This window comes from Syzygium oleosum, unplaced genomic scaffold (genome assembly GCF_021117445.2).
Source record: "Syzygium oleosum isolate NSW1041296 unplaced genomic scaffold, Sole_v2.1 Sole_v2.11, whole genome shotgun sequence".
In the NCBI taxonomy this organism is placed as follows: domain Eukaryota; kingdom Viridiplantae; phylum Streptophyta; class Magnoliopsida; order Myrtales; family Myrtaceae; genus Syzygium; species Syzygium oleosum.
This window is the reverse complement of record NW_026607495.1, coordinates 5,369,381-5,395,332: the sequence shown is the minus strand read 5'-3', so window position 1 is coordinate 5,395,332 and position 25,952 is coordinate 5,369,381. Positions and strand designations below refer to the sequence as shown.

Sequence of the window (25,952 nt, the reverse complement as noted above, 5' to 3'; positions counted from 1 at the left end):
AAAGTGCATTCCTAAAACTTTCAAAAGGTGTAATTAAGTCCTAAAACTTGTTAAATTAGTCCAATCAAGTCCTTCTGTTGATTGCACTTTTTGAAAGTTTTATAACTCAATTGCATTTTCCCAACAAGTTTTAGGATTTGATTGCACTTTTTGAAATTTTTAGTACTCGATTGCATTTTTGCGATAAGTTTTAGGACTTCATTGCATTTTTTGAAAGTTTTTGGACTCAATTGTATTTTCATGACAAGTTTTAAAACTTTCGGTCCACTTATCCCGAAAAATTAGAAATGGAGTCTATAAATTGGGATCTCAATGAAACACAGATCGCTATTAGGCCAATAAAAGAAGACGGTAGCTTTTGGCCCTTATACAAATTAGTGTTAGTCAGCACATAGGAAGCAAAATGCGAGGATGGAATTGTCGAACTCCAGCACGAGAGGATGTATTGGCTGACCATTCATTTATGCGCGCGCGCACAGAGATGTTCTCACTCGTTTCCGACGTGCATCAACGGCACTCCTCTAACTTGGGCTGCCCCGCGTGCCAACATCCTAACGAAGACGACTCGGAACTAATCCAACTAGGGTGTTACACTGATGCAGTTTCCTCGACATTCCTTGCCTGCGAAATACGACCAAAAGATTCAGATGACGCGAACTTTTTGCACGTCCTTGGCCTCCTGTGGCGGGTTCGAGCATTCTGCAGGGATCGAGGCACTGGGTCGAGGAATCTGGGGTTAAATTAGAGCTCGAACAAGGATTTGCTTCCTTCATTGTAATCACCTCGATTATATTGTGTCACCACAACCATGCCCAATTCCAATCGGGACGCTGTTCATCTCCCGAGCTCTGGATTCTTGCTTAATATCCTAGTAACCTGAGAACCAATGGCCAGAATTTACATAAAAAGAAAGTTGTCGATTATAAGCTATCAATAATAAACAATTATCTTCTGGAGATCTTCTTCATCTAGCTATGAGCAATTGAAATCAGACATATCCAATTTTAGGTTCAGAGCAGGAAACCAATCTCATGGAGCTTTAACAGTGTTTCAGGAGAAACTTTACCTGACACAATGTGCGTAATGGACATATAGCAAAGCTATGAGCATTCCATTGTTTTCCAACATATAAACCTAGATTTAAATACAGGAAGATACGGTCTTGTGCTCATATGAAACAGAAGATGACTTCTGCTTCATGCTTGAAGGCAAGTTTTGTAAGGGGAAGTTTAGATAGATCCTAAACTTATTTTGATCTGCAATTCAATTAAGTACCGAACAGGTTTATCTCAACGTTCATTTAATAACTTCTTGTGAGATTGCCTGTTGAGGCTTTGAATACGTCTGTGCAATTTGATGATGAATAATGGAATGGAGGAGAACAAACATATGAAAAGCAGAGTTTCTCGCGAAAAGTCATCTTCCTTATTGCACATACTCAGCGGAAAGAAAATCAGACCAATTAGCATCCGACTCCATATTACATTCACTTCGCATACGAATTTAGGAATTGGAGCAACTATGAACTATAGCTTAGGATACTGTTAAATTATATTTTGAATTTGGGCCGTTTATGGAACTTGACCTCATTGGATAAATATATAAGTTTGACTGCACAAAAGAAAGAAGAAGAAGAAGAAGTTCTCAACCACTAAAAGACAAAATAAGGGGCACCTTATTTTGTGACATACACACACACAGACTTCACGGTCAAAGAACTGGACTCTAATTGCCTTTAACTTGTAAGGCGTACTAAGGCTGTGTTTGTTTGGCGGAAAATATTTATCAGGAAAATATTTTTTGGATTTTCCGGTGTTCGGGGGGGGAAACATTTTCCCCCGAAAAACATTTTCCCCTCAATGAGGGAAAACATGACCAAATTGGCGGAAAATGATTTCCGCTTTTCAGAAGCGGAAATCATTTTCCGCCAAACTCCTCCTTCCCCCCTCGGGTTGCCGCCGTTGCCCCCCCGGATGTCGGTCACCTCCGCCGGTCGCTAGCCGATGCCGGTCGCGGCCGCCACCGGTCGCCGGCCGCCGGCCGCCGCCTCCGCCGGCGAAAAATATTTTCCGAAACTTTTTCATATTGGTCGCCGAATACCGGAAAATTATGTTCCGAAAAAATATTTTTCAGGAAAATGATTTCCGAGAAAATATTTTTAAAAAGGAGAATATTTTTCGCCAAACGAACGTAGCTTCAAAGAAAGCTTATGGCCCTAGGGGGTATTGAGTAAAAGACAAAAAGAGAACCCTAGGTTTGTCTCTCTCCAACAATGGTCGCACAGTAAAGACTGGGTGGGTTCCTTCATAACTGCACAGTAAAAGAGAGATTTGATGGCTGTACAGGGACTTCTGCTGGTGAGCCACCGCCTGTTTAGCCGCCACACGTTGAACATAAGGAACAATCAAGAGAGTTGAAATAAAAGGAAAAAGAGAACCCTATGCTTGTCTCTTTCTAGAAATGGCCGCATAGTAAAGGCTAGATGGGTTCCTTTATAGCCGAACAACAAAAGAGAGATTTGATGGCCGCACAATGACTTTTCCTGGTGAGCCGCCGCACGTTCAACAAAAGGAAAAATCAAAGAGTGTTGAGATAAAAGGAAAAAGAGAACCCTAGGCTTATCTCTCGCCAGCAATGGCCATACAATAAAGGTCAGATGGGTTCCTTCATAGCCACACAGCAAAAGAGAGATTTGATGGCTGCACAGTGACTTCTCCTGGTGAGCCGCCGTCTAGAGTGTGCATGACAATAATTTTATGTCCAGAAACTAATTATGTTCAGAAATAATTCCTTTTGATTTCGTGCCTGAAAATAATTTCTAAACATTTGAAGGTATTTGATAACTGCCCAAAATTTCTATTCTTATAATAGAAAAAGAACAGAAATATGTTTGGTAACTACACAAAATTTCATTTTATTAATAATATTTTGAATTTTTTAATATTTCTTTCTTTTTTTTCTTTATTTCCTGTAACATCCTCAATTTCAGTCTCTGGGAAATGGCTATGGTTTAAGTTTGGTAGTTTTCCAATTAGAACCAATTTTTTACTCTTGTTCTGGAAAACCTAATTTCGGATCCTTTGTACCCCTTCATTTTGTTATTTTTGTGGAGACTTTTGTGATCCGAATTTCCAAACACTTCCTTCTTGAAAGTTTCTCCAAACATCTTGAAGTTTTACATACTTTAATTTCAGAATTTTTGGAGTCCATTTACTATGTTTTCAAGTCCGATTTCATGAACAGTGCAAAACTATCCGGCTTTGTTAGATTTCAAAGATTCATCATTTTTTATATAAGAACGTTGGAATCTCGACTTGATGTCTTTTGGTGATATTTGAGGACATTTCTGCGCCGAACCTCGGGTTGAATGAGATTATTATATGTGTTTTGTCACGGAAAACTCTCGGAAAATCTTGAGAACTAAGCATGATGCGGGTTGTGATTTTAGTGCCAATGAGTCTATTTCGTGTGACCCGATTGGCCCGAATCAATTACGCAAGAAATCAGCAAATCCAGAAGGCTCTAGGGAGTCCACGGTTTCCATGGTCTGGAAAAGTTTAAAAGAGGCTAGAAGATAAGGCTTTGACATGGTCAAAACTTCTCCTTCAAGCTTCCATTATTAAGGTTCATTAATGCCATTAAATGGCCCTTGACTTAGAAGCCCCATTCATGATGACAAGCCTTAATTAGTTGGACTATGGAGGCACCATCATCATGACATGCATTAATGACTTGAGTAGGGACCAAGTAAGGACTTCTATAAATAGGGAAGCCCCCACTTGAAGAAGACACACACACCACCAATTAACCAACCTTCTCTCTTGCTTCTTTGCTTGTTGTTCACATCGAGAAAGAGAGAAAGAGAGAGAGAGAGCTCACCGGCTAGCCCGTGTCTCTCCTTGTTGTTCGGTCAATAGGAAGCCACATCCAAGGCCCGAGTGTTTGTGTTCAAGCCCGAGAACCGCCGAGACTCTCGTGTTCCTTTCTTGTTCTAGTTCTATTTCGTAGTGTAAGTAAACTTCTTAATATCAAGGAAGTTGTGATACGTTGTGACACGGTTTGCTTGGACCGTTTCTCGGTCGTTTGATTGATTGTAGTTGGTTCATTTCTCGATTTAATTGACGTTTGTTTTGGAGATAGAACCGAGACTTGAATGGCAAGGTGCACATGTTATAGCCATGTGTGGTGTTCTCTTGTATGAACTTTGCTATTGATCTGCCATCGATGCGGGTGCGGTAAGGGCCGACTTGTGCTAACGGCGATCCCCTCGTCCTCACTTGATATTAGTAGGTTTACTTGCTGAGTCTCCCTGACTCATCCCCCATTATTTCCTTTTCAGGTCCGAAGAATGGCGTCTTTTTCGACCCAGTTCAGCAACCCCGTGGAAATGAGAGCCGAAGTGCTCACTGTGATAGATGCCCGAGAAGGCCGAGCCTACCGCTGGATCACGACGTATGTGACCATCGATGAGGGCCTAACGGACTTGGTGCCTCACCCGTATGTAGCATGGCATGGCTACACTGACGGAGAATGGGTTGGACCCCTACGTGGGTTCAATGGACCTTTTGGCAGTGTAGGCGAGCCGGCTCCGAGGCATGCCACGGGTGGGGTGTAGATCAGCCATGCGGACGGGAAGCGGGGAGGAGATGTGGATGGATGGAAATGAGAGCCGAAGTGCTCACCGTGATAGATGCCCGAGAAGGCCGAGCCTACCGCCGGATCATGACGTATGTGACGATCGATGAGGGCCTAACGGACTTGGTGCCTCACCCGTATGTAGCATGGCATGGCTATACTGACGGAGAATGGGTTGGACCCCTACGTGGGTTCAATGGACCTTTCGGCAGTGTAGGCGGGCCGGCTCCGGGGCATGCCACAGGTGGGGTGTAGATCAGTCATGCGGACGGGAAGCGGGGAGGAGATGTAGATGGAGTTAGAAGCGATAAGATGAAGTAGAGGGAATAGGATCACCCAAGCCGAGTTTTGCTATTCATAGTCGGCTAGGAACGGATGTGCCTCTAGAATATGCGTGTGAAATATGTGATGTTTGCCATGGCCCGAAGGGTTTGTTAAAATATGTTTGCATGCACTGTAAACATAAAGTTTGCTCGTGATAATGCTTGTCTAAATTCCGCTATTGTTCTGAATGTGATTGTCCCGAGTTTACGTTTCCACTTGTGCTTATTAAAAAGATAACAATGAACGGGACGTCACGTTAATGACCCCGAGATGGGGGCGTTACATTTCCCTTCCCTTCTTTGGCCATGGCCGGTCACCGACACCGGTGACTGGCCACTGGCCAAGGCTGGCGAGGGCATCGCGGCCCTCGCCGTCTGCCTCACCAGATTTGGGCGAGGTTGAGTCTCACCTAGCCAAAGCGAGGCCGACCTTGCCGTCACTACCCAGGCGAGGCCAACCTCGCCGTCACCACCCAGGCGACGAACTTGGGTGGCGACGACGAGGTCGGCCTCGCCTTGGCTGGGCGAGGCTCGACCTCACCCAGATCTGGTGAGGCTCGACCTTTTAGGCGGCGGCGAGGTTGAGCCTCGCCTTGGTTGGGTGAGGCCTCGCCATCACGGCCGCGAGCCGCCCTCGCCCAGGAGGCGAGGGCCGCGACACCCTAGCCGGCCTTGGCCTGTGGCCGGTCGTCGGCGACTGGTGGTCGGCGAGTGGCAGCCAAAGAACAACAGCAAACCAAAAAAAAGAAGACAACCAAGAAGAATCAGAAATGGAAAAATTGTTCCAGAATCAAGAAGCTACTTTTTTTAACTTCTCGATTCTGTTCCAAAGCTGATTCTAGGAATAAATTTTTGCAAAATTGTGCCCGGGCACAAAAAATTTAACAAACAGATTTCTGTTCCCAAACTGATTCAGGGAATAAAAGAACAGAAATTTTTACTATTTGGCAAGTTGCCAAACGGGCCCCTAGTGAGTCGCCGCGCGTTGAACAAAAAGAAAAAATCAAAGAGTGTTGAGATAAAAGGAAAAAGAGAACCCTAAGCTTGTCTCTCTCCAGCGATGGCAGCACAATAAAAGTTACGTGGGTTACTTCCTAGCCGCATGGCAAAAAAAAGATTTGATGGTTGCATAATGACTTCTCCTGGTGAGTTGCCGTACGTTCAACAAAAGGGAAAATCAAAGAGAGAGGAGCTCTTTTGCTTGGTCATGGGCAAGAGCTAGAACACACGTGAATATGTACTATGAGTTTTACCTCCAAAATGAGTTGTTTATTTGTAAACACTTTGGGTTTGGGTATCACCTAGGTGTGAAAAACACTCGAGCGTGTGAGCGATTGTAAATCTAATTCTCTAATCATAGTGGATTATCTGCTAGCACTCTTCATGGTCGTAGGTTCTGACACTCAAATCGAACCACGTAAATTTTTGGTATCCTTTTATTGTTCCTCGTTTATTTCTTTGGTTCTCTCGCATTAACTTAATTGTAAGATCTTGATTAGCTTTGGTGTTAATTTTACAGCAATTGGTTCCTTCGTAGCCGCACCGCAAAAGAGAGATTTGATGGCTGCACAGGGACTTCTGCTGGTGAGCCACCACACGTTGAACAAAACGAATAATCAAGAGTTTTGAGATAAAAGGAAAAAGAGAACCCTATGCTTGTCTTTCTCCACAATGACTTCTCCGGTGAGCTGCCGCACATTGAACAAAAGGAAAAATCAAAGAGTGAGGAGCTCTTTTGCTTGGTCAAGGGCAAGAGCTAGAACACACGTGAATAAGTACTGTGAGTTTTACCTCCAAGATGAGTTGTTTATTTGTAAACACTTTGAGCTTGGATATTACCTAAGCATTGAAAATACTTAAATATGTGAGTGATTGTAACTCTGATTCTCTGTTTATAGTAGATTATATGCTAGCACTCTTTATGGACGTAGGTTTTGACACCAAACCGAACCAGGTAAATTTTTGGTGTCCTTTATTGTTCCTCATTTATTTCTTTGGTTCTCTCGCATTAACTTAATTGTAATATCCTGATTAGCTTTTCCATTAATTTTATAACAATTGGTATCAAAACTTGGTGATAGTATTTATTGATTTTTGATTTAGGACTTTTGCTTGTTTGATTATTATCTAGAAATTCTGTCATTATAATTATGTATGGGGCAAAAGTTGAAATTGAGAAGTTTAATGAGAGGAACAACTTTAGATTATGGAGTGTCAAGATGCGTGCACTATTGACAACCCAAGGTTTGGCTAAGATATTGGATGACAAAGATGAGTTGCAGCTTATTATGAAAGTCACCAATAAGGTATAGATAATGGAAAAAGCAAAGAGTATAATCTTGTCGAATCTGTCGGATGAGGTGTTAATAGAGGTGGCTGAGAAGAATAATACCGCAACGTTATAGGCAAAACTTCCGTCACTTTATGTAACGAAGAACAAGGCATGATGTTGTTGGCTTCTTTAACAAAATCATGGGAGCACTTTGTTGATTCACTGCTACAGGGGCATACTACAATACCTCAAAAGAGGTAATGTCTGCCTTGTACTATAAAGAGTGGTAGAGAAAGTTGCGAGATGACAATCTAACGCATGACATAGCGTGAGGACTAATCATTCGAGGTAGAGATCAACATCGAGGGTATAGTAACAACAAAGATAAAGGTAGGTCGAAATCACGCCATAAAAAGTCCAAGGGACATGTGAAGTGCTTTCAGTGTCATAAGGAGGGGCAAATGAGGAAAGACTATCCAAAGCTAAGAAACCGAGTGCCACAAGCAATGTGATGAACGTTACTGAGAAGAGCACTAGTGATGCAGAGGCCGTTTTGTGTGTGACTACTAGTCCGTCATGAGACGAATGGGTGCTATATTCAGGGTGTTTTTATCATATGATGCCTAATAGGACCTGGTTTACTACTTGCCAGACTGCTAATGGTGATAGAGTTTTGATGAGAAAAATGCAGCCTACAAGGTTGTGAGGATAGGGACAATACAGATTTGGATGCACGGTGAGTGGTGTGCACACTAACAGACATGGGGCATTTACTGGAGCTAAAAGAGAACCTTATTTCTCTGGAGACACTTGATGGCATCAGGTGTAAGTATGCCACTGAAGGTGAAGTAGTGAAGATCTCTTGTGGTGCCATAAAGTGATGAAAGAGAAAAAAGTGAATACTCATTATCATCTACTGGGAGAGATCATGACCGGAGTTGCCGCAGTTTCATCAGATGAGATAGACTCTAACTTGACTCAATTATGACATATGAGTGAGACATATGATGATATTGAGTGAGATGGGGTTGTTGTAGAGTCAGAAGATAAGGAAGCTGGACTTACACTGCAACTTTCGGAAGCAGCACCGAATTAAGTTTATTATAGCTATTCATTCAACCAAGTGATCAATTGAATATATTCATTCATATGTTTGGGGCCCGTCTCCGATTCTTTCTAAAAGAGGTGCCCAATATAATCGACAACTATTTGAGGAAGGTACAAGTATACTTTACGAAGCATAAATATGATGTGTTCAATTGGTTCAAGAAATTTAGGGTATTAATTGAGATGCAATCGGATAAATAAATCAAGTACTTAACAACCGATAATGATATGGAGTTATGTGGTAAAAAATTTATCGAATTCTACACAAGAGAAGGGATTGTGAGACACCGCATAGTTCCTAGGACACTACAGCAGAATGGCATAGCAGAATGGAAAAACAGAACTTTACTTGAGTGAGTTCAGTGCATACTTTCGCATGTACGACCAGGCAAAGAATTTTGGGCCAAAGTAGTGAACATGGCATGTTACCTAGTTAATCGATCTCCATCATATGCTATCAAGTGAAAGACTACTAAGGAAGCATAGTCGGGGAAACCTATTGATTACTCTTTATTATGAGTATTTACATGTCCTACATATGCTCATGCAAGTGATGGCAAGCTTAAGCTGAGAACAAAAGAAGTGCATATTTCTGAGTTATGCACGTGGAGTGAAAGACTACCGATTGTGTTTCACTGATCCTAGATCACCTGATTTTCTAACTAGCAAAGAGGTGATCTTCAAGAATGCTTCAACAGAAGAGTTTTGAGACACTATCATCAGAGCAAACAGATCATGGTGTCAATAGTGAGGTAGAGCTTCAGGTAGAGACTTTGGAGAACTTGGAGGTAACATAGGTAGAGACTACAAATGAGGTTGCGATTCCTAAAGTTAGTGATATTGAATAACCAGCACAGCAGCAACACATTATAGCCGCAGGCAAATAGAGGAGAAAAATTAAACCGCCGATACCTTATGGTTATACATATATTGCTTATGCATTGATTGTAAGTGACGAGATGAAGACAGATGATCCTTCATCTTACTCTGAGGTGAAGGCTAGGAGTGAGTTGTCATACTATGGAGCTATGAGCGAATAGATGGAATCAATCCATCGGAATTAAATATGGGAACCGATCAAAGTACTTAAGAGCCAGAAGATTGTTGGAAGAAAATGAGTCTACAAATGGAAGGAGAGCATTCCCAGTGTCGAGGCAGCGAGATATAAGGTAAGATTTGTTGCGAAGCGGTATAAACAACGGGATGGAATTAACTACAACGAAGTGTTCTATCATATGGTAAGACATACTTCTATTCGTGTATTACTTGCCTTAGTTACTGTACATGATCTCGAGCTGGAGCAGCTAGTTATGAAAACGACATTTCTTTATGGTGAGTTGGAGGAGCATATTCATATGATTTGCTATTCGGGGTAAAGAATATCATATTTGTTTGTTAAAAAAAATATTTATATGGACTGAAACAGTCTCCTAGACAATGGTCTAAGCGTTTTGATGCTATCATGACTAGTCAGAACTATTCAAAAAGTCATATGGATAGCTCTGTTTACTTTAGGAGATTAGAGGATGAGTGTTTGATTTATTTGTTATTATATATGGATGATAAGCTAATAGAAGTTAAGAATATTTTTGATATTGTTATGCTAAAGATGCAATTGAGTGTTGAATTTGAAATGAAAGATTTAGGTGTTACAAAGAAAATATTGGGTATAAAGATTTTGCGTGATAGGGTTGCAGGAGTTTTACATCTATCTTAAAAGAAATATATTGAGAAGATTGTTGCACGTTTTAATATGTAGTCAGCAAAATCTATTAGTACACCTTTAACAAAGCACTTTAAACTTTTTGATAAGTTATCACCGCAGACTAAGAGGAGTTGGAGCACGTCCCGTGTTCCTCATTCTAGTACAATGGGTAGTATTATGTGCACAAGGCCTGACACTTCACAAGCTATTAGTGCACTTAGCCATTACATGAAGTGTCATGGTAAAACTCGTCGGGAAGTTATGAAGTGAATCCTCAGATATTTAAAGGGGACAACATACATTGGTTCAGAGGGAATGCAAGGGCAGTGAGACCATTTGGATGAGTATAGGTCTTTAGCAGGGTAAATGTTTACATTAGCAGGTGGTGCAGTGAGTTGGAAGGCATTCTTACAGGATTATGTTGTCTTGTCTTCAACTGAGGCAGAGTACATGGCATTAACCTTTATGGCAAAGGAGGCGATATGGCTGGGGTTTGCTCTCGGACTTTGGGTAGGAACAAAAAAGTGTCGATATACATTGTGATATCCAAGATGCGATATATTTGGTAAATAATCTTGTCTATCATAAGCGAACAAAGCATACATTAGGTACCATTTCATTCGAGATGTCTTAGCGAAGGATAAGGTTGTCGTGAAGAACAATAGCAGAGAACCCAGCAGACATGATGACTAAGTCCGTTCCTTTGGTGAAGCTCAAACTTGCTTGAGCACAATTGGCGTTTATGAAAAGTGAGCGCCCATCGAGGCGTTGGGAGAGTAGCATGAGGGAATGGTAACCATTCTGTTTCAGAAATCAATTTCTGGCCAGAAATTGATTTTTCTATTTCTGTTCCTGGAGGAGTTTCTTAGCAAAAAAACACGTTTGATAACGACACAAAATTTCTATCCTAGAAACAGAAATTTGTTTGATAACAACACAAAATTTCTTCTTCTCGGGTGGTCGGCGAGCGGTGGATGGAGGTGGAAGGAGGGCGGGTGGCAGCGGGAGACGGTGGCCGGTGGTGGGAGGCGGGCGACGGTGGGAGGACGGTGGCCGACGATGGGAGATGGTGGCCGATGGACGGTGGCCGGCGGTGGGAAGTGGGTGGCGGCCAAAAGAGGGCAACTGGCGGCGGGAGACGGTGGCCCATGGCAGCCGGCGAGAGATCGTGGCCAATGGATGGCGGGTGGCGGCCGGCGGTGGGAGGAGGGCGGCCGGCGGTAGGAGATGGTGGCCGGTGGATGGCGGCTGGCGGTAGGAGGTGGGCGGCGGTGGCAGGGGGAGAGAGTCCGGGGGTGGGAGGCGGGTGGTGGCGGGAGACGGTGGCCGGCCTACGGAGGCCGGCGGCCGGCAGTGGGAGGTAGGCGGCAGCCAAAGGTGAGCGGCGGTGGCGGGAGAAGGGAGGCCGGGGGTGTGAGGCGGTAGACGGTGGTCAGTGGCGGCCGCCGGTAGGGGGAGGAGGGTAGGCGGCCGGCGGCGGGTAGCGATGGTCGGCGGGTGGCGGCGGTCGGCGATGGGCAGCGGGTGAGCGACCGGCTAGTAGTGAGGGAAAGTGATGAGAAGAACAAAAAAATTTTGTTTCTCATTTCTGTTCCAGAAATAGAGAAGCAAAAAATTTTAACTTCTGATTTCTGTTCCAAACCTATTTTTGAAACAAAAATTTGTTCCAGAAATAGAAATAGAAATTTCGTTACCAAACAGATTTCTGTCCTAAACCTATTTTTGGAACATAAATAAAGAAACAGAATGGTTACCATTCGCAGCCTTCCTAGCCGCATGGCAAAAAAAAAGATTTGATGGTTGCACAATGGCTTCCCCTGGTGAGTTGACGTACGTTCAACAAAAGGGAAAATCAAAGAGTGAGGAGCTCTTTTGCTTGGTCATGGGCAAGAGCTAGAACACACGTGAATATGTACTATGAGTTTTACCTCCAAAATGAGTTGTTTATTTGTAAACACTTTGGGTTTGGGTATCACCTAGATATGAAAAACACTCGAGCGTGTGAGCGATTGTAACTCTGATTCTCTGATCATAGTGGATTATCTGCTAGCACTCTTCATGGTCGTAGGTTCTGACACTCAAATCGAACCACGTAAATTTTTGGTGTCCTTTATTGTTCCTCGTTTATTTCTTTGGTTCTCTCGCATTAACTTAATTGTAAGATCTTGATTAGCTGTGGTGTTAATTTTATAACAATTGGTTCCTTCGTAGCCGCACCGCAAAAGAGAGATTTGATGGCTGCACAGGGACTTCTGCTGGTGAGCCACCACAGGTTGAACAAAACGAATAATCAAGAGTGTTGAGATAAAAGGAAAAAGAGAACCCTATGCTTGTCTTTCTCCACAATGACTTCTCCTGGTGAGCTGCCGCACATTGAACAAAAGGAAAAATCAAAGAGTGAGGAGCTCTTTTGCTTGGTCAAGGGCAAGAGCTAGAACACACGTGAATAAGTACTGTGAGTTTTACCTCCAAGATGAGTTATTTATTTGTAAACACTTTGAGCTTGGCTATTACCTAAGCATTGAAAATACTTAAATATGTGAGTGATTGTAACTCTGATTCTCTGTTTATAGTAGATTATATGCTAGCACTCTTCATGGACGTAGGTTTTGACACCAATCCAAACCAGGTAAATTTTTGGTGTCGTTTATTGTTCCTCATTTATTTCTTTGGTTCTCTCGCATTAACTTAATTGTAATATCCTGATTAGCTTTTCCATTAATTTTATAACAATTGGTATCAAAACTTGGTGATAGTATTTATTGATTTTTGATGTAGGACTTTTGCTTATTTGATTATTATCTAGAAATTCTGTCGTTATAATTATGTATGGGGCAAAAGTTGAAATTGAGAAGTTTAATGAGAGGAACAACTTTAGATTATGGAGTGTCAAGATGCGTGCACTATTGACAACCCAAGGTTTGGCTAAGATATTGGATGACAAAGATGAGTTGCAGCTTATAATGAAAGTCACTAATAAGGTATAGATAATGGAGAAAGCAAAGAGTATAATCTTGTCGAATCTGTCGGATGAGGTGTTAATAGAGGTGGCTGAGAAGAATAATACCGCAATGTTATAGGCAAAACTTCCGTCACTTTATGTAACGAAGAACAAGGCATGATGTTGTTGGCTTCTTTAACAAAATCATGGGAGCACTTTGTTGATTCACTGCTACAGGGGCGTACTACAATACCTCAAAAGAGGTAATGTCCGCCTTGTACTATAAAGAGTGGTAGAGAAAGTTACGAGATGACAATCTAACTCAGGATATAGCGCGAGGACTAATCATTCGAGGTAGAGATCAACATCAAGGGTATAGTAACAACAAAGATAAAGGTAGGTCGAAATCACGCCATAAAAAGTCCAAGGGACATGTGAAGTGCTTTCAGTGTCACGAGGAGGGGCACATCAAGAAAGACTATCCAAAGCTGAGAAACCGAGTGCCACAAGCAATGTGATGAACGTTACTGAGAAGAGCACTAGTGATGCAGAGGCCGTTTTGTGTGTGACTACTAGTCCGTCATGAGATGAATGGGTGTTATATTCAGGGTGTTTTTATCATATGATGCCTAATAGGACCTGGTTTACTACTTGCCAAACTGCAAATGGTGATAGAGTTTTGATGAGAAAAATGTAGCCTACAAGGTTGTGAGGATAGGGACAATTCAGATTTGGATGCACAATGAGTGGTGTGCACACTAACAGACATGGGGCATTTACTGGAGCTAAAAAAGAACCTTATTTCTCTGGAGACACTTGATGGCATCAGGTGTAAGTATGCCACTGAAGGTGAAGTAGTGAAGATCTCTTGTGGTGCCATAAAGTGATGAAAGAGAAAAAAAGTGAATACTCATTATCATCTACTGGGAGAGATCATGACCGGAGTTGCCGCAGTTTCATCAGATGAGATAGACTCTGACTTGACTCAATTATGACATATGAGTGAGACATATGATGATATTGAGTGAGATGGGGTTGTTGTAGAGTCAGAAGATAAGGAAGCTGGACTTACGCTGCAACTTTCGGAAGCAGCGCCGAATTAAGTTTATTATAGCTATTCATTCAACCAAGTGATCAATTGAATACATTCATTCATATGTTTGGGGCCCGTCTCCGATTCTTTCTAAAAGAGGTGCCCAATATGATCGACAACTATTTGAGGAAGGTACAAGTATACTTTCTGAAGCATAAATATGATGTGTTCAATTGGTTCAAGAAATTTAGGGTATTAATTGAGAAGCAATCAGATAAATAAATCAAGTGCTTAACAACCGATAATGATATGGAGTTCTATGGTAAAAATTTTATCGAGTTCTACAAAAGAGAAGGGGTTGTGAGACACCGCATAGTTCTTAGGACACTACAGCAGAATGGCATAGCATAATGGAAAAACAGAACTTTACTTGAGTGAGTTCAGTGCATTCTTTCGCATGTAGGACCAGGCAAAGAATTTTGGGCTAAAATAGTGAACATGGCATGTTACCTAGTTAATCGATCTCCATCATATGCTATCAAGTGAAAGACTACTAAGGAAGCATAGTCGGGGAAACCTATTGATTACTCTTTATTACGAGTATTTAGATGTCCTACATATGCTCATGCAAGTGATGGCAAGCTTAAGCTGAGAACAAAAGAAGTGCATATTTCTGAGTTATGCACGTGGAGTGAAAGACTACCGATTGTGTTTCACTGATCCTGGATCACCTGATTTTCTAACTAGCAGAGAGGTGATCTTCAAGACTATAATGCTTCAACATAAGAGTTTTGAGACATTATCATCAGAGCAAACAGATCATGGTGTCAATAGTGATGTAGAGCTTCAGGTAGAGACTTTAGAGAACATGGAGGTAACATAGGTAGAGACTACAAATGAGGTTGCGATTCTTGAAGTTAGTGATATTGAATAACCAACACAGCAGCAACACATTATAGCCGCAGGCAAATAGAGGAGAAAAATTAAACCGCCGATACCTTATGGTTATACATATATTGCTTATGCATTGATTGTAAGTGACGAGATGAAGACAGATGATCCTTCATCTTACTCTGAGGTGAAGGCTAGGAGTGAGTCGTCATACTATGGAGCTATGAGCGAATAGATGGAATCACTCCATCGGAATTAAATATGGGAACCGATCAAAGTACTTAAGAGCCAAAAGATTGTTGGAAGAAAATGAGTCTACAAATGGAAGGAGAGCATTCCCAGTGTCGAGGCAGCGAGATATAAGGTAAGATTTGTTGCGAAGCGGTATAAACAACGGGATGGCATTAACTACAACGAAGTGTTCTATCTTATGGTAAGACATACTTCTATTCGTGTATTACTTGCCTTAGTTACTGTACATGATCTCGAGCTGGAGTAGCTAGATATGAAAACGGCATTTCTTTATGGTGAGTTGGAGGAGCATATTCATATGATTTGCTATTCGGGGTAAAGAATATCATCTTTGTTTGTTAAAAAAAATATTTATATGGACTGAAACAGTCTCCTAGACAATGGTATAAGCGTTTTGATTCTATCATGACTAGTCAGAACTATTCAAAAAGTCATATGGATAGCTCTGTTTACTTTAGGAGATTAGAGGATGAGTGTTTGATTTATTTGTTATTGTATATGGATGATAAGCTAATAGAAGTTAAGAATATTTTTTATATTGTTACGCTAAAGATGCAATTGAGTGTTGAATTTGAAATGAAAGATTTAGGTGCTACAAAGAAAATATTGGGTATAAAGATTTTGCGTGATAGGGTTGCAGGAGTTTTACGTCTATCTTAAAAGAAATATGTTGAAAAGATTGTTGCAAGTTTTAATATGTAGTCAGCAAAATCTATTAGTACACCTTTAACAAAGCACTTTAAACATTTTGATAAGTTATCACCGCAGACTAAGAGGAGTTGGAGCACATGTCCTGTGTTCCTCATTCTAGTGCAATGGGTAGTATTATGTGCACAAGGCCTGACATTTCACAAGCTATTAGTGCACTTAGCCGTTACATGAAGTGTCATGGTAAAACTCGTCGGGAAGTTATGAAGTGAATCCTCAGATATTTAAAGGGGACAACATACATTGGTTCAGAGGGAATGCAAGGGCAGTGAGACCATTTGGATGAGTACAGGTCTTTGGCAGGGTAAATGTTTACATTAGCAGGTGGTGCAGTGAGTTGGAAGGCATTCTTACAGGATTATGTTGTCTTGTCTTCAACTGAGGCAGAGTACATGGCATTAACCTTTATGGCAAAGGAGGCGATATGGCTGGGGTTTGCTCTCGGACTTTGGGTTGGAACAAAAAAGTGTCGATATACATTGTGATATCCAAGATGCAATATATTTGGTAAATAATCCGGTCTATCATAAGCGAACAAAGCATACATTAGGTACCATTTCATTCGAGATATCTTAGCGAAGGATAAGGTTGTTGTGAAGAACAATAGCAGAGAACCCAGCAGACATGATGACTAAGTCCGTTCCTTTGGTGAAGCTCAAACTTGCTTGAGCAAAATTGGCGTTTATGAAAAGTGAGCGCCCATCGGGGCGTTGGGAGAGTAGCATGGATGATGATCATTATGACTTCGCTTCAAATGTCAAGCCGAGGTGGAGAATTGTTAAATTATGTCTTGAGTTTGAAACGTTTACGGAAACCGATCCGGTTGGATAAATATTGACCGCACAAAAGAAAAAAGAATGAGTAGCTCTCACCACTAAAAGACAAAATAAGAAGTACCTTATATATTTCATGATCAAAGAAATGGACTCTAGTTGCCTATTACTTGTTAGGCATACAAAAAGAAAGTTTGTGGGCCCAAGGGGGTATCGATTTTTTTTTCTCGTTTTCACTCTCTATTTTCTTGCGATTGTGAGCCGAATCCTAACATATGGTATTACAGTGAGATTTGACGTTAAAGTCTTGGTAAAGAGAGATCCGAAAAATTGAATCTTGGGAAGATGTCGACTAGTTAATCATGGATTGAAGTAGAGAAAGGATTTCGAGTAATGAAAATTGAAGATGGAGGCCCTACTCGTGGATAGAGATGTGTGGCATGTGATCAAAGATGATAAACATGAGGAGAATATCAAGGGGAGGTCGAAGGAGGATGAGTCAAACGACTTCACGTCTACTGAATTGAAGGAGTGGAACATAAGCAATTAGAGGGTACGAAGTCTAATCTGTCGATGTCTTGCTGATGACGTCGTAGTAAATATGACCTCTTAGAAGATGGTAAAGGATCTTTGGACGAAATTGGGAAGCCTTTATCAGAGCAAGTCGCTCGTGAACAGGCTATTTCTACAGAAATGACTATACAACCTTCGGATGAGTGAAAGTGATTTTTTTTTTCTGTACACTTAAACAAGTTTAATACTATTTGTGGGAAACTTGCATCTATTGATGTTGATATGGATGAGGAGGATAAAGCATGTACCTTATTGTGTTCACTATCAAATTCATGGGAACATATAATTATTTCGATTGGCAAAACTACATGCTAATTGAAAGGCAATTTGTTGCAAGTGGGTGTTCAAGAAGAAAATATCTACAAATGGACAAATAAAACGACACAAAACTCATTTGATTGCAAAGGGATACTCTAAGATAGAGGGAGTCGATTATGGTGAGATTTTTTTCTTGTTGCTAAATTAAATTTCATAAGAGTTGTATCTGTAGCAGTTATATACAATCTAAAGGTAGAGTAGCTTGATGTGAAGACAACATTCCTCCATGATAACTTGGAGGAGGAGGATATTTACATGAAGCAACCATAACGGTTTATGGTTAGAGGAAAAGACGATTTTCTTTGCAAACTAAACAAAATTCTGTATGGCCTAAAGCAATCTCCAAGAATATGGTACCAGAACCTCGACTCATATATCTTGAAACTTGGCTTTATTTGTTCTCATGCTGATTTTTGCATCTATGATAAGAGGTTAGATGATAATTTTGTTATCTTAACCTTATATGTTGATGATATGCTAGTAGTCGGAAATAGTTTGAGAATGATTAGCACTGTACTATTGGTAAAACAATTTGAGATGAAAAATCTAGGTCTAACAATCATCATCTTAGGCATGCAAATAAAAAAACAGAGTGAGAATGAGAATTTGTGGTTAAGTTAGAAGAAATATGTTGAAAGTGTGTTGAAGAAGTTCAACATGACTGACTATTAACCAGTGCAGACCCCCGTATCTACAAGTTCTAAGTTATCAGCACTCTAGTGTCTCAAGACTAAAGAAGAAGCTAAAGAGATGGTAAAAGTCCTATATGCAAGTGCAATTGGGAGCTTGATGTATACCATAGTCTGTACTCGTCCAAATATGGATCAAACAGCGGGAGTATTGAGCAGATATATGTCCAATTCGAGGAAGGAGCATTAAATGGCAGCAAAGCTGGTGCTTCGTTATCTTGGCGATACATCTAACTTCAAACTATGTTATGAAGACATGAAAAACTCAAAGGGACGGCAAGCTTTCGAACTAAAGTGTTTTGTGGATGCTGACTGAAGATGTGACATTAATAGCAGGAGGTCAACCAAAGGACATATTGCTTCCTTATTCGGCGAAGCTGTGAGTTGGATGAGCAAGAGGCAGAGCACGGTTAGTTTATTTACTATTGAGGCAGAGTAAATGGCAATGCTGCTAAGGAAGTAATCTGGCTGCGCAGATTGTGTAAAGAGCTTGGTTTTACACAATGAGGAGTGAAAATTGGGTGAGATAGCCAGAGTGCTACATTCTTGGCTAAGAATCCTAGATTCTATGCAAGAACAAAGCACATGGGCATACAAAATCACTTCATCCGAGAGAAAGTGGAACATAAAGTTATAGTACTGGAGAAAATTGACACATAGATGATAGTGCAGATTTTCTTACCAAAGTAGTGAGTGCAGAAAAGTGTGTTGGGTCTGAAGAAGCATGTGAAGTATTCACCAAGCGAAAAAATCTTGGGGTATGGTCTATACTTCCTATTGACAGGAAGACACGGGGGTCCCGCTCTCTAATGAGCGAGCGGGGAACGGAGGTTGTAAGGGGGGCATTGCCCCTTGGATGCCAAAAGGCTTTTATAGTTTGAGTCCGTATTTTATTGATAGTTTAGGTTTTGGCCCATGAATAAACTACTAATTATATATTCTCTTTTTTTTTTTGTAATTGAGATGTAACGGAAAGGTGGGAGCTGCTAATTATAGTAGAACCCTCTGCTGTATATATTCCTAATTTAAGGGTAAACTAGGATAAAAACCTTATATCTCGATTTTTTTTCTCGCTTTTACTTTATATTTTCTTGTGATCGTGCGTCAAATCCTAACAGCTTAGATAGTTGGAAAATGTTGGCAAGCAGTAGGTAGTACTCTATGTACAAGCTCTTAACATCTGAGAAGACCTCTGTCTCGGACTGAAAGTTATCACCACATACGGATTGTAATGAAAAGAGATTACACAGATAAAGAGAGGTAAGATTTCCCAAATCTCTGGCCTGTTCTTCTACATCTACTATATTGGGAAATTATTTTCCCTCTCTAATATCTCTTTATTTTGCCAGGATATAAATTCAAGAAAAAATTGACGATTTATCAAAATAGAACTTTTTTTTTTCTGTAAATAGATGATGCGATCAACACAATCAAGCATAATTACATAGAATGTAACGCAAACATGCATTCATTCCTCGCACTTATTTTTTAATATATATATATAGACTCACTTAGATATACTCGATACAATTACTCCTTCTTTCATATGGGAATGGGCACAGCTTTTAGAGATTGAGCCTTTTGGATGGTTAATCCGAACTTGTCTTCCATGTTCATGTTCTCAGGGATAACACCATCTTCGAGCTTCCAATTGAATATGTTAATGAGCGAACCGAGCATCAAAGGCAACATTCTCATGGCCAATGGCAATCCCGGACAAATCCGCCTGCCACCACCAAACGGTACCAGCACGAAGTTTTGTCCCCTAACATCAATATCGGATCCAAGAAATCTCTCGGGCACGAACTTGTCTGGATCATCCCAAATGCTCGGATCTCGTCCTATCGCAAACACATTTATGAGAACTTGTGCACCCTTTGGAATGGTGAAACCGCCTATAACTGAATCTTCTCCAGATGTCCGAGGAACGAGAGGAACCGCTGGGTGTAATCGGGAAGTCTCTTTCAAGATAGCTTGTAAATAAGGTAAGCGAGAAATATCGGCTTCTTCAATCTTCTTGCCTTTGCCAATAACTCGATGGAGCTCGGCCTGGGCTCTTGATAACTTTTCCTTGTTGCGAAGTAGTTCCGTCATTGCATACTCCAAAGTGCTCGAAGTGGTTTCGCTACCAGCGACGAATATGTCCTGCATGATGGATGTTGCAAAAGAAGAGTTTTTTCCTAGAAATTAGAACGTAGTTATCACAATGAGGGAAGCATGATTACGAGGATACAGTACCAGAAGTAGATGCTTGACACGGGAGATGTCGAGGGTCTCATTTTTATCTTCAACTACATCAAGCAGATTATCCAAAACATCATTACACCTCACCGAACTGTTCTCTGTCCTCAGCTGCAACCTTCTCTGGATCACTTCGTCGAAAAAGTCGAACATCTTCTGGAAATGTGCCTCAAGGCGACGCTTCGAACCACACGGGTCAATCTTCTTGAGTACGGGAAAGTAATCTGCCAGGTTAGGGTTTCCAATCTCAACCATGATTTGCCACACCACCTCCTTCAGCTCTCCAGCTGGATTCGAAGGTTCCGTCATGTCCAAAGAGAAAACCGTGTTCGATATCGCGTTAAGGCTGGCCCTGAAAGCCGCCTCACCGATATTCACTGCCTCGCCAGCATACGCGCATTTCCTCACAAAGGCAACCAGCTCTTGCACTTTCTTGCCGCGAAGGTGTTGGCTCAAATCGAGTTTTTTGCGGGTGAAGATATGCAAGTTGAATATTTTCCTGAGGTTTCGGTAGAGAGGCGAAACGTGTAACCAGGCCAAGCCTAGCTTGTCATGGTCATGGGCTGTGATGGAATCTGGAATCATACGATTCGAGAAGACAGTATCGTGGGTCTGGAGGATTTCTTTGGCGAGCATCGGTGAAGAGACCACCACCGTGGTCACGAAGCCGAGGTTTAGTTTGATGATGGGGCCGTAAGTGTGAGCAAGCTTGGTGAGGGACTTGTGGGGAAGATCTCCGAGCTCGAGGAGGTTGCCGATGATCGGGAGAGGCCGTGGACCGGGGGGCAGTTTGGAGGGCCGAGCTCTTCGGCCTCTGTCGGCAACGAAAGAGAGAGCATGGAAAAAGCCCCAGAGGAGGCACAAATACAAAATCAGAACCAAGTAATCCATATCTCTTTGTGGATCTACAACCACAAGAAGTGCGATCACGTGCTATATATAGACTTGGAGGTCCTTGAAATTGTCTGATTGCATTTGTCTCTTTTTACTTGGGGCTTTTACTAGCATAACAATCTTTAGACCTATGTGAAACTAGCATCATGTTATAAGTTACAAATTTTTTAAAGGAGTGGACACCACAACAATTTCTAATTATTTTTATTAGGGAAATGATTAAGTGACACTCCTTAATCTATTATAACAATAATAGCAATTCTGGACCACATAAAAAAATAACAAATAATTAAAAATTATCGTGAGCTCCACTCCTTCAAGAATTTGTGACTCATAATATGATGTTACTCTTACAGTTTCCTAAAAACTGTTATTCTAGCAAGACTCTATTTATTTATTTGGTGGTCCAAAACAGATAGTTGTTTTCACCGCAGATTAAAGACAGTCACATAATTATTTCTCTTTTCCTTATATAGTACGTAGCAACTGTTTAACTCAAGCCCTCAAAATTCTTTGTCATTGTGGGGCCTAAAATATACATTGTCTTAAATAAGGGTCTGAAGGGCTAACTTAGTCTCAAATAAACGCCTCAACTTACCTACAGGTGAGCATGTGCATCTCACATGCCATAGGTGGGGGCATTTTCATCATTTTCTTTTTTCCTTCTCTTCCCTACTCGTCTTCTTCTTCCTTCTTCGTTCTTCTTTCCGCACCACTACCCAGCCATTTCCGGTGAAGGCTTGAGTGGCTTCCACGACGACATTGGTCAAGAGCTTGAAGATTTGGGGACCATGGTCAAGAGCTCAGAGCTCAAGCGGGCCATGGCCATGGCTGAGATCTTGGAGATTTGGTGGCGATGGTCACGAGTGAGAAGAAAGAGAACGTACATCGGCCTCGTCGAGCCACTGCTGGATAGAGGAGCGAGAGAACAGCCACGGCAATACCTATTTGATTAACACAAGACTGCTATTTGATGTCTGCATTATGTAATGGAGAGATCCCGGAAATGAGCTGCGGACTTAAACAGAAACCATAAAATGGAGCTTCCTAATGTTTGTCTTCACATAGTCACATTAGTCTCACTCGAGATTAAAGCATCAAGAAACACAAGATTGTCCCGTTCATCAAAGCAAAAACTGTGCTTAGTCCCAGAAAAAACAAAAGCAGAGATTTCAACTTGGCAATTCTCAAGTTCTTTAGCATTAAAAATGTACTTGTGATGCTTCCTCTGCTACTAGCAATATAATATTAATTTTTTCAAGTGTTCCTGAAGATGGTGACATTAAACATGATATCGTCATCCCGCCTAACATGCATAAACGTGCCGAAGTCATCCTTCCTTTAGAGAGTCTTTTGGAGCGATTCGGTGAAAAAAGTGCATATTTGATGGGACAACAACAAGCATATTGGATGGAAATTCACCATAGGTGCAAGAAACAGTCTTTCGAAGCGATTCGATGGAAAACGTGCATCGATTCATGTCCTCGAGAGCATGATTTGGTGGTTCGTTGAGCGGACAAAACAATTATTCATCATCTTTTCGGATTCTGAGAAGGAAGGATATGATTCCGGCTCTGGATGGAGGAGATAGGAGGCGCTGGTACGGGCTGAGCTGCACCACGCCGAGAACAGCCGCCTTTGTCATCATGGAAGCCACTTAGGTCTTCACCTACGTGAAAGAAGAATGAAGAAGAAGAAGATGAACAGGGAAAAGAAGAAAGGAAAATAAAAAAAAAGCAAAAAAAAAACCCCAATGACGAAAATGCCCCCGATCATGGCATGTGAGACGCACATGCTCGCCGGTCGATGAGTTGAGACATTATTTGAGACAAAGTTAGTCACCTGAACCCTTATTTAAGATAAGCTCCGTTTTGGACCGTTTTTAAATGAATTCTACTTCATGCCTTTATTTGGAATTTTCCCAGATTATACCGAGCAGATAGCGATCGGAGCGCAATGTATTCTGCCAAGCCCCCTAGGTTCCGTCATTGGTTCTGTATAATAGGTTCACATGCTTTGGCAGGAAAATATGACCCAAACTATTAAAACGTTTCATAATCACACGATAATATTTCTTTAAGTTGATATGATATGTTGATATGATATACCAATTCCATATTTTTCTTCCCTACCATTTCATTTTCACAAGGAAACGAGTTCCACGTGATATGTCATATGAACATGCATGAGGGCGACGGTGGATGTCACTATTTTGAGACAATTTGTAGGCCACGACAAGCCCTCACGATACATCCAACGGAGAGGTTGGATTAATTACCAAATCAGTCACTAAGTTTTTTTTTTGGTCGGGCAGTCACTAAGTTATTGAGAAACTCAATTTTGTCCCTAACTTTCTAATTTCGTCAACGTAGTCCTAAACATTTACGCGAAATTCCAATAGAATCTTTCCGGCCAATTACAGCTGAAAATTGCTGATGCGGTGTCCAATCATCCTCAACTGTCCTACATGTTGGGCCGACATGGACAACTTTACTCGAAATGATGTCCTGCGTGGACCACCACGTCAGCGATTATCTGGCGACAATTGGTCGGAAGAACTTCATTGCAATTTCACACAAATGTTACAAACTACACATGCAACATGAGAACGTTTAAGACTAAATTGACATCTATACATTATATGTAGAACTGAATTGGTAATTTTCCCTACGTCGATCCAAACTTGGCTCGCGACAGTTGAGTGTGTGCATGAAATGGAAAAAGGATCCTGATATAGTCGAGTATGTTTGACTCTATGCTTGAGCTTTCAATTTGTCTAATGAGATATGACATGGGTGGTCCCTGAACTTTTCTTCAATGTTCAATATGGCTACACTAGTTAACGGTGTTAATTTTTAATGAAAGAACTACATCGAGAATTTTTTTTTCAAAGTTCAAGAATTAAATTTAACAACGAGTAATGCAACAAAAACGTGCAAGAAAAGACAATTACAGTAGTTATGGAGATATTAAAGGGACCTTGACTTTCTACGGGGCATAAAATACTAGAAATGCTAAAAGTTTTGTACGGCGCTCATTTCTATACCAAAAGTTTTTTCGGATCACTTAAGTACCACTTTAAAAAAAACGATTACTGAAGTGTCATCTCTGATCTCGGATGTCGGAAATCAGACGTGACGATATTTTAATATTTTTTTACGACTAACGTGGCTCGGCGGAGGTCTGAATCAGAATAAAATGCCCAAAACGACGCCGTTCAAACAAATTTGCCCCAAATTTAAACCCTAATTCAGACAAATTTAAACCATCTTCCTCTCTCTCTCTCTACTCCATTTCTTCGACAGAGCTCTAGAACATCATATGAAACCAAGCGATCTTGACTGAACAGCACTCTTCTCCCTCTTCCTCCTCTCAAATTCCTCATCAAACCAATCCAATTCCAATTGAATCTCCCCTCAAATACCCAATCAAGAACCGAGTCGATCCGCCGCTGAGACCTCACAGATCTGAACCATGCTGTGCCTTGCCATCTCTCTCCAACCCATCAATGGTTCCAACATCCTCCTCCAGACTCGCGAGTGGTCTCTTCCCGCCCACGCCCTCATCGCTCTCTCCACCTTCCGCCACACCCACTTCTCCTATGCCAAGCCCTCCGCCATTGCCTCCTCCGATTCTGACCCCTCTTCCTCCTCCGACTTCATCGGCGACGACCCCCTTGCTGCCTCCGGCGGACATCCTAAGCTCCATATGCTCGTCCCATGCTTCAGCAACAGCCATAAAAGCCCCGGTTTCCCCTAAAATCGCCCTCGGCGAGAAGGACCTGAGAGACCCCTGTTTTGCCATTTTTCTTTGATTTTGTGTATTTAGCCTGTGACCCACTTCATGGCAGCGCTTCGTCCTTGCACCCCTATCTTGGCGACGCTCGTACACACAGCAAAACCTCTCGGAATCATCAAATCTACCTTGAATAGCCTTGACCTCATCCTGCTATGTTCCGCTCCGTTTCAGTTAGGCGGGACACACAGTGGGTTGCACCACGGAAATGGCGTCCGAGAAGGGCTGAGATCAAGTTCGGGTGAACATGGAAAACATGGAAAACCCAAGAGAGAGGTCCCGTACTAGGAGAAGAGATGGCTTTTGAGATGAGAGTGTTTCTTGTGTGTATGTCTATGGAGAGAGCGTATGAGCACAATCGCGAGAGTACAAGGGAGGTGGCCTGGCGTCGTTTGCCGAGGAGAGCTATGCATTGATGGACAGGATGAGTGGAAGGGAGTAGCGCTCTACTGTGCGCGTGTTTTTGGTGCGGGAGGGTGAGAGATGGACTGCGAGTGTTTGCTAGAAATCCGATAATAAATATGAGTGTTGTATGTGGGTGCTGGATGACCGATGGTGGCTAGTGATGGGGGGTGTAGTGATAGAGATGATGAAGAAGCTTCAAGGAAGAAGCAAGAAAAACCTGGCGGGGACGTATATGCCTTGCTTCGTCACTTGCAATTTTCACTGTGGAAAGTATAAAATAATGTGACTTTTTTTTTTCATGTGAACTTTCCTTCTTCTTTTTTAAATCCGCAGGCATTAATATTTAATTAAAAAAGCTACGCACTATCTTTGGCTGAAATTTGTCGCCGAAGGCACT

The 25,952-nt window shown here is 41.6% G+C and overlaps 1 protein-coding gene across 1 annotated transcript; it reads right to left on the bottom strand.

The window, feature by feature from the left end:
* Positions 1–19,596: 19,596 nt before the first annotated feature.
* LOC115673832 (geraniol 8-hydroxylase-like) lies at positions 19,597–21,408 on the bottom strand. The gene is made up of 2 exons (XM_030596086.2): positions 20,459–21,408; positions 19,597–20,365 (listed from the first exon to the last, which is right to left on the bottom strand). The coding sequence occupies exons 1-2, from the start codon at positions 21,350–21,352 to the stop codon at positions 19,763–19,765; spliced, it is 1,497 nt and encodes a 498-aa protein (XP_030451946.2). The 5' UTR covers positions 21,353–21,408; the 3' UTR covers positions 19,597–19,762.
* Positions 21,409–25,952: the final 4,544 nt, after the last annotated feature.

Bases quoted from the DNA above. Each gene is read 5' to 3' on its own strand.
- LOC115673832 (XM_030596086.2), bottom strand. From the start codon at position 21,352: ATGGATTACTTGGTTCTGATTTTGTATTTGTGCCTCCTCTGGGGCTTT. The intron at 20,366-20,458 runs GTACTGTATCCT...TCCATCATGCAG, and splicing joins GTGTCAAGCATCTACTTCTG to GACATATTCGTCGCTGGTAG.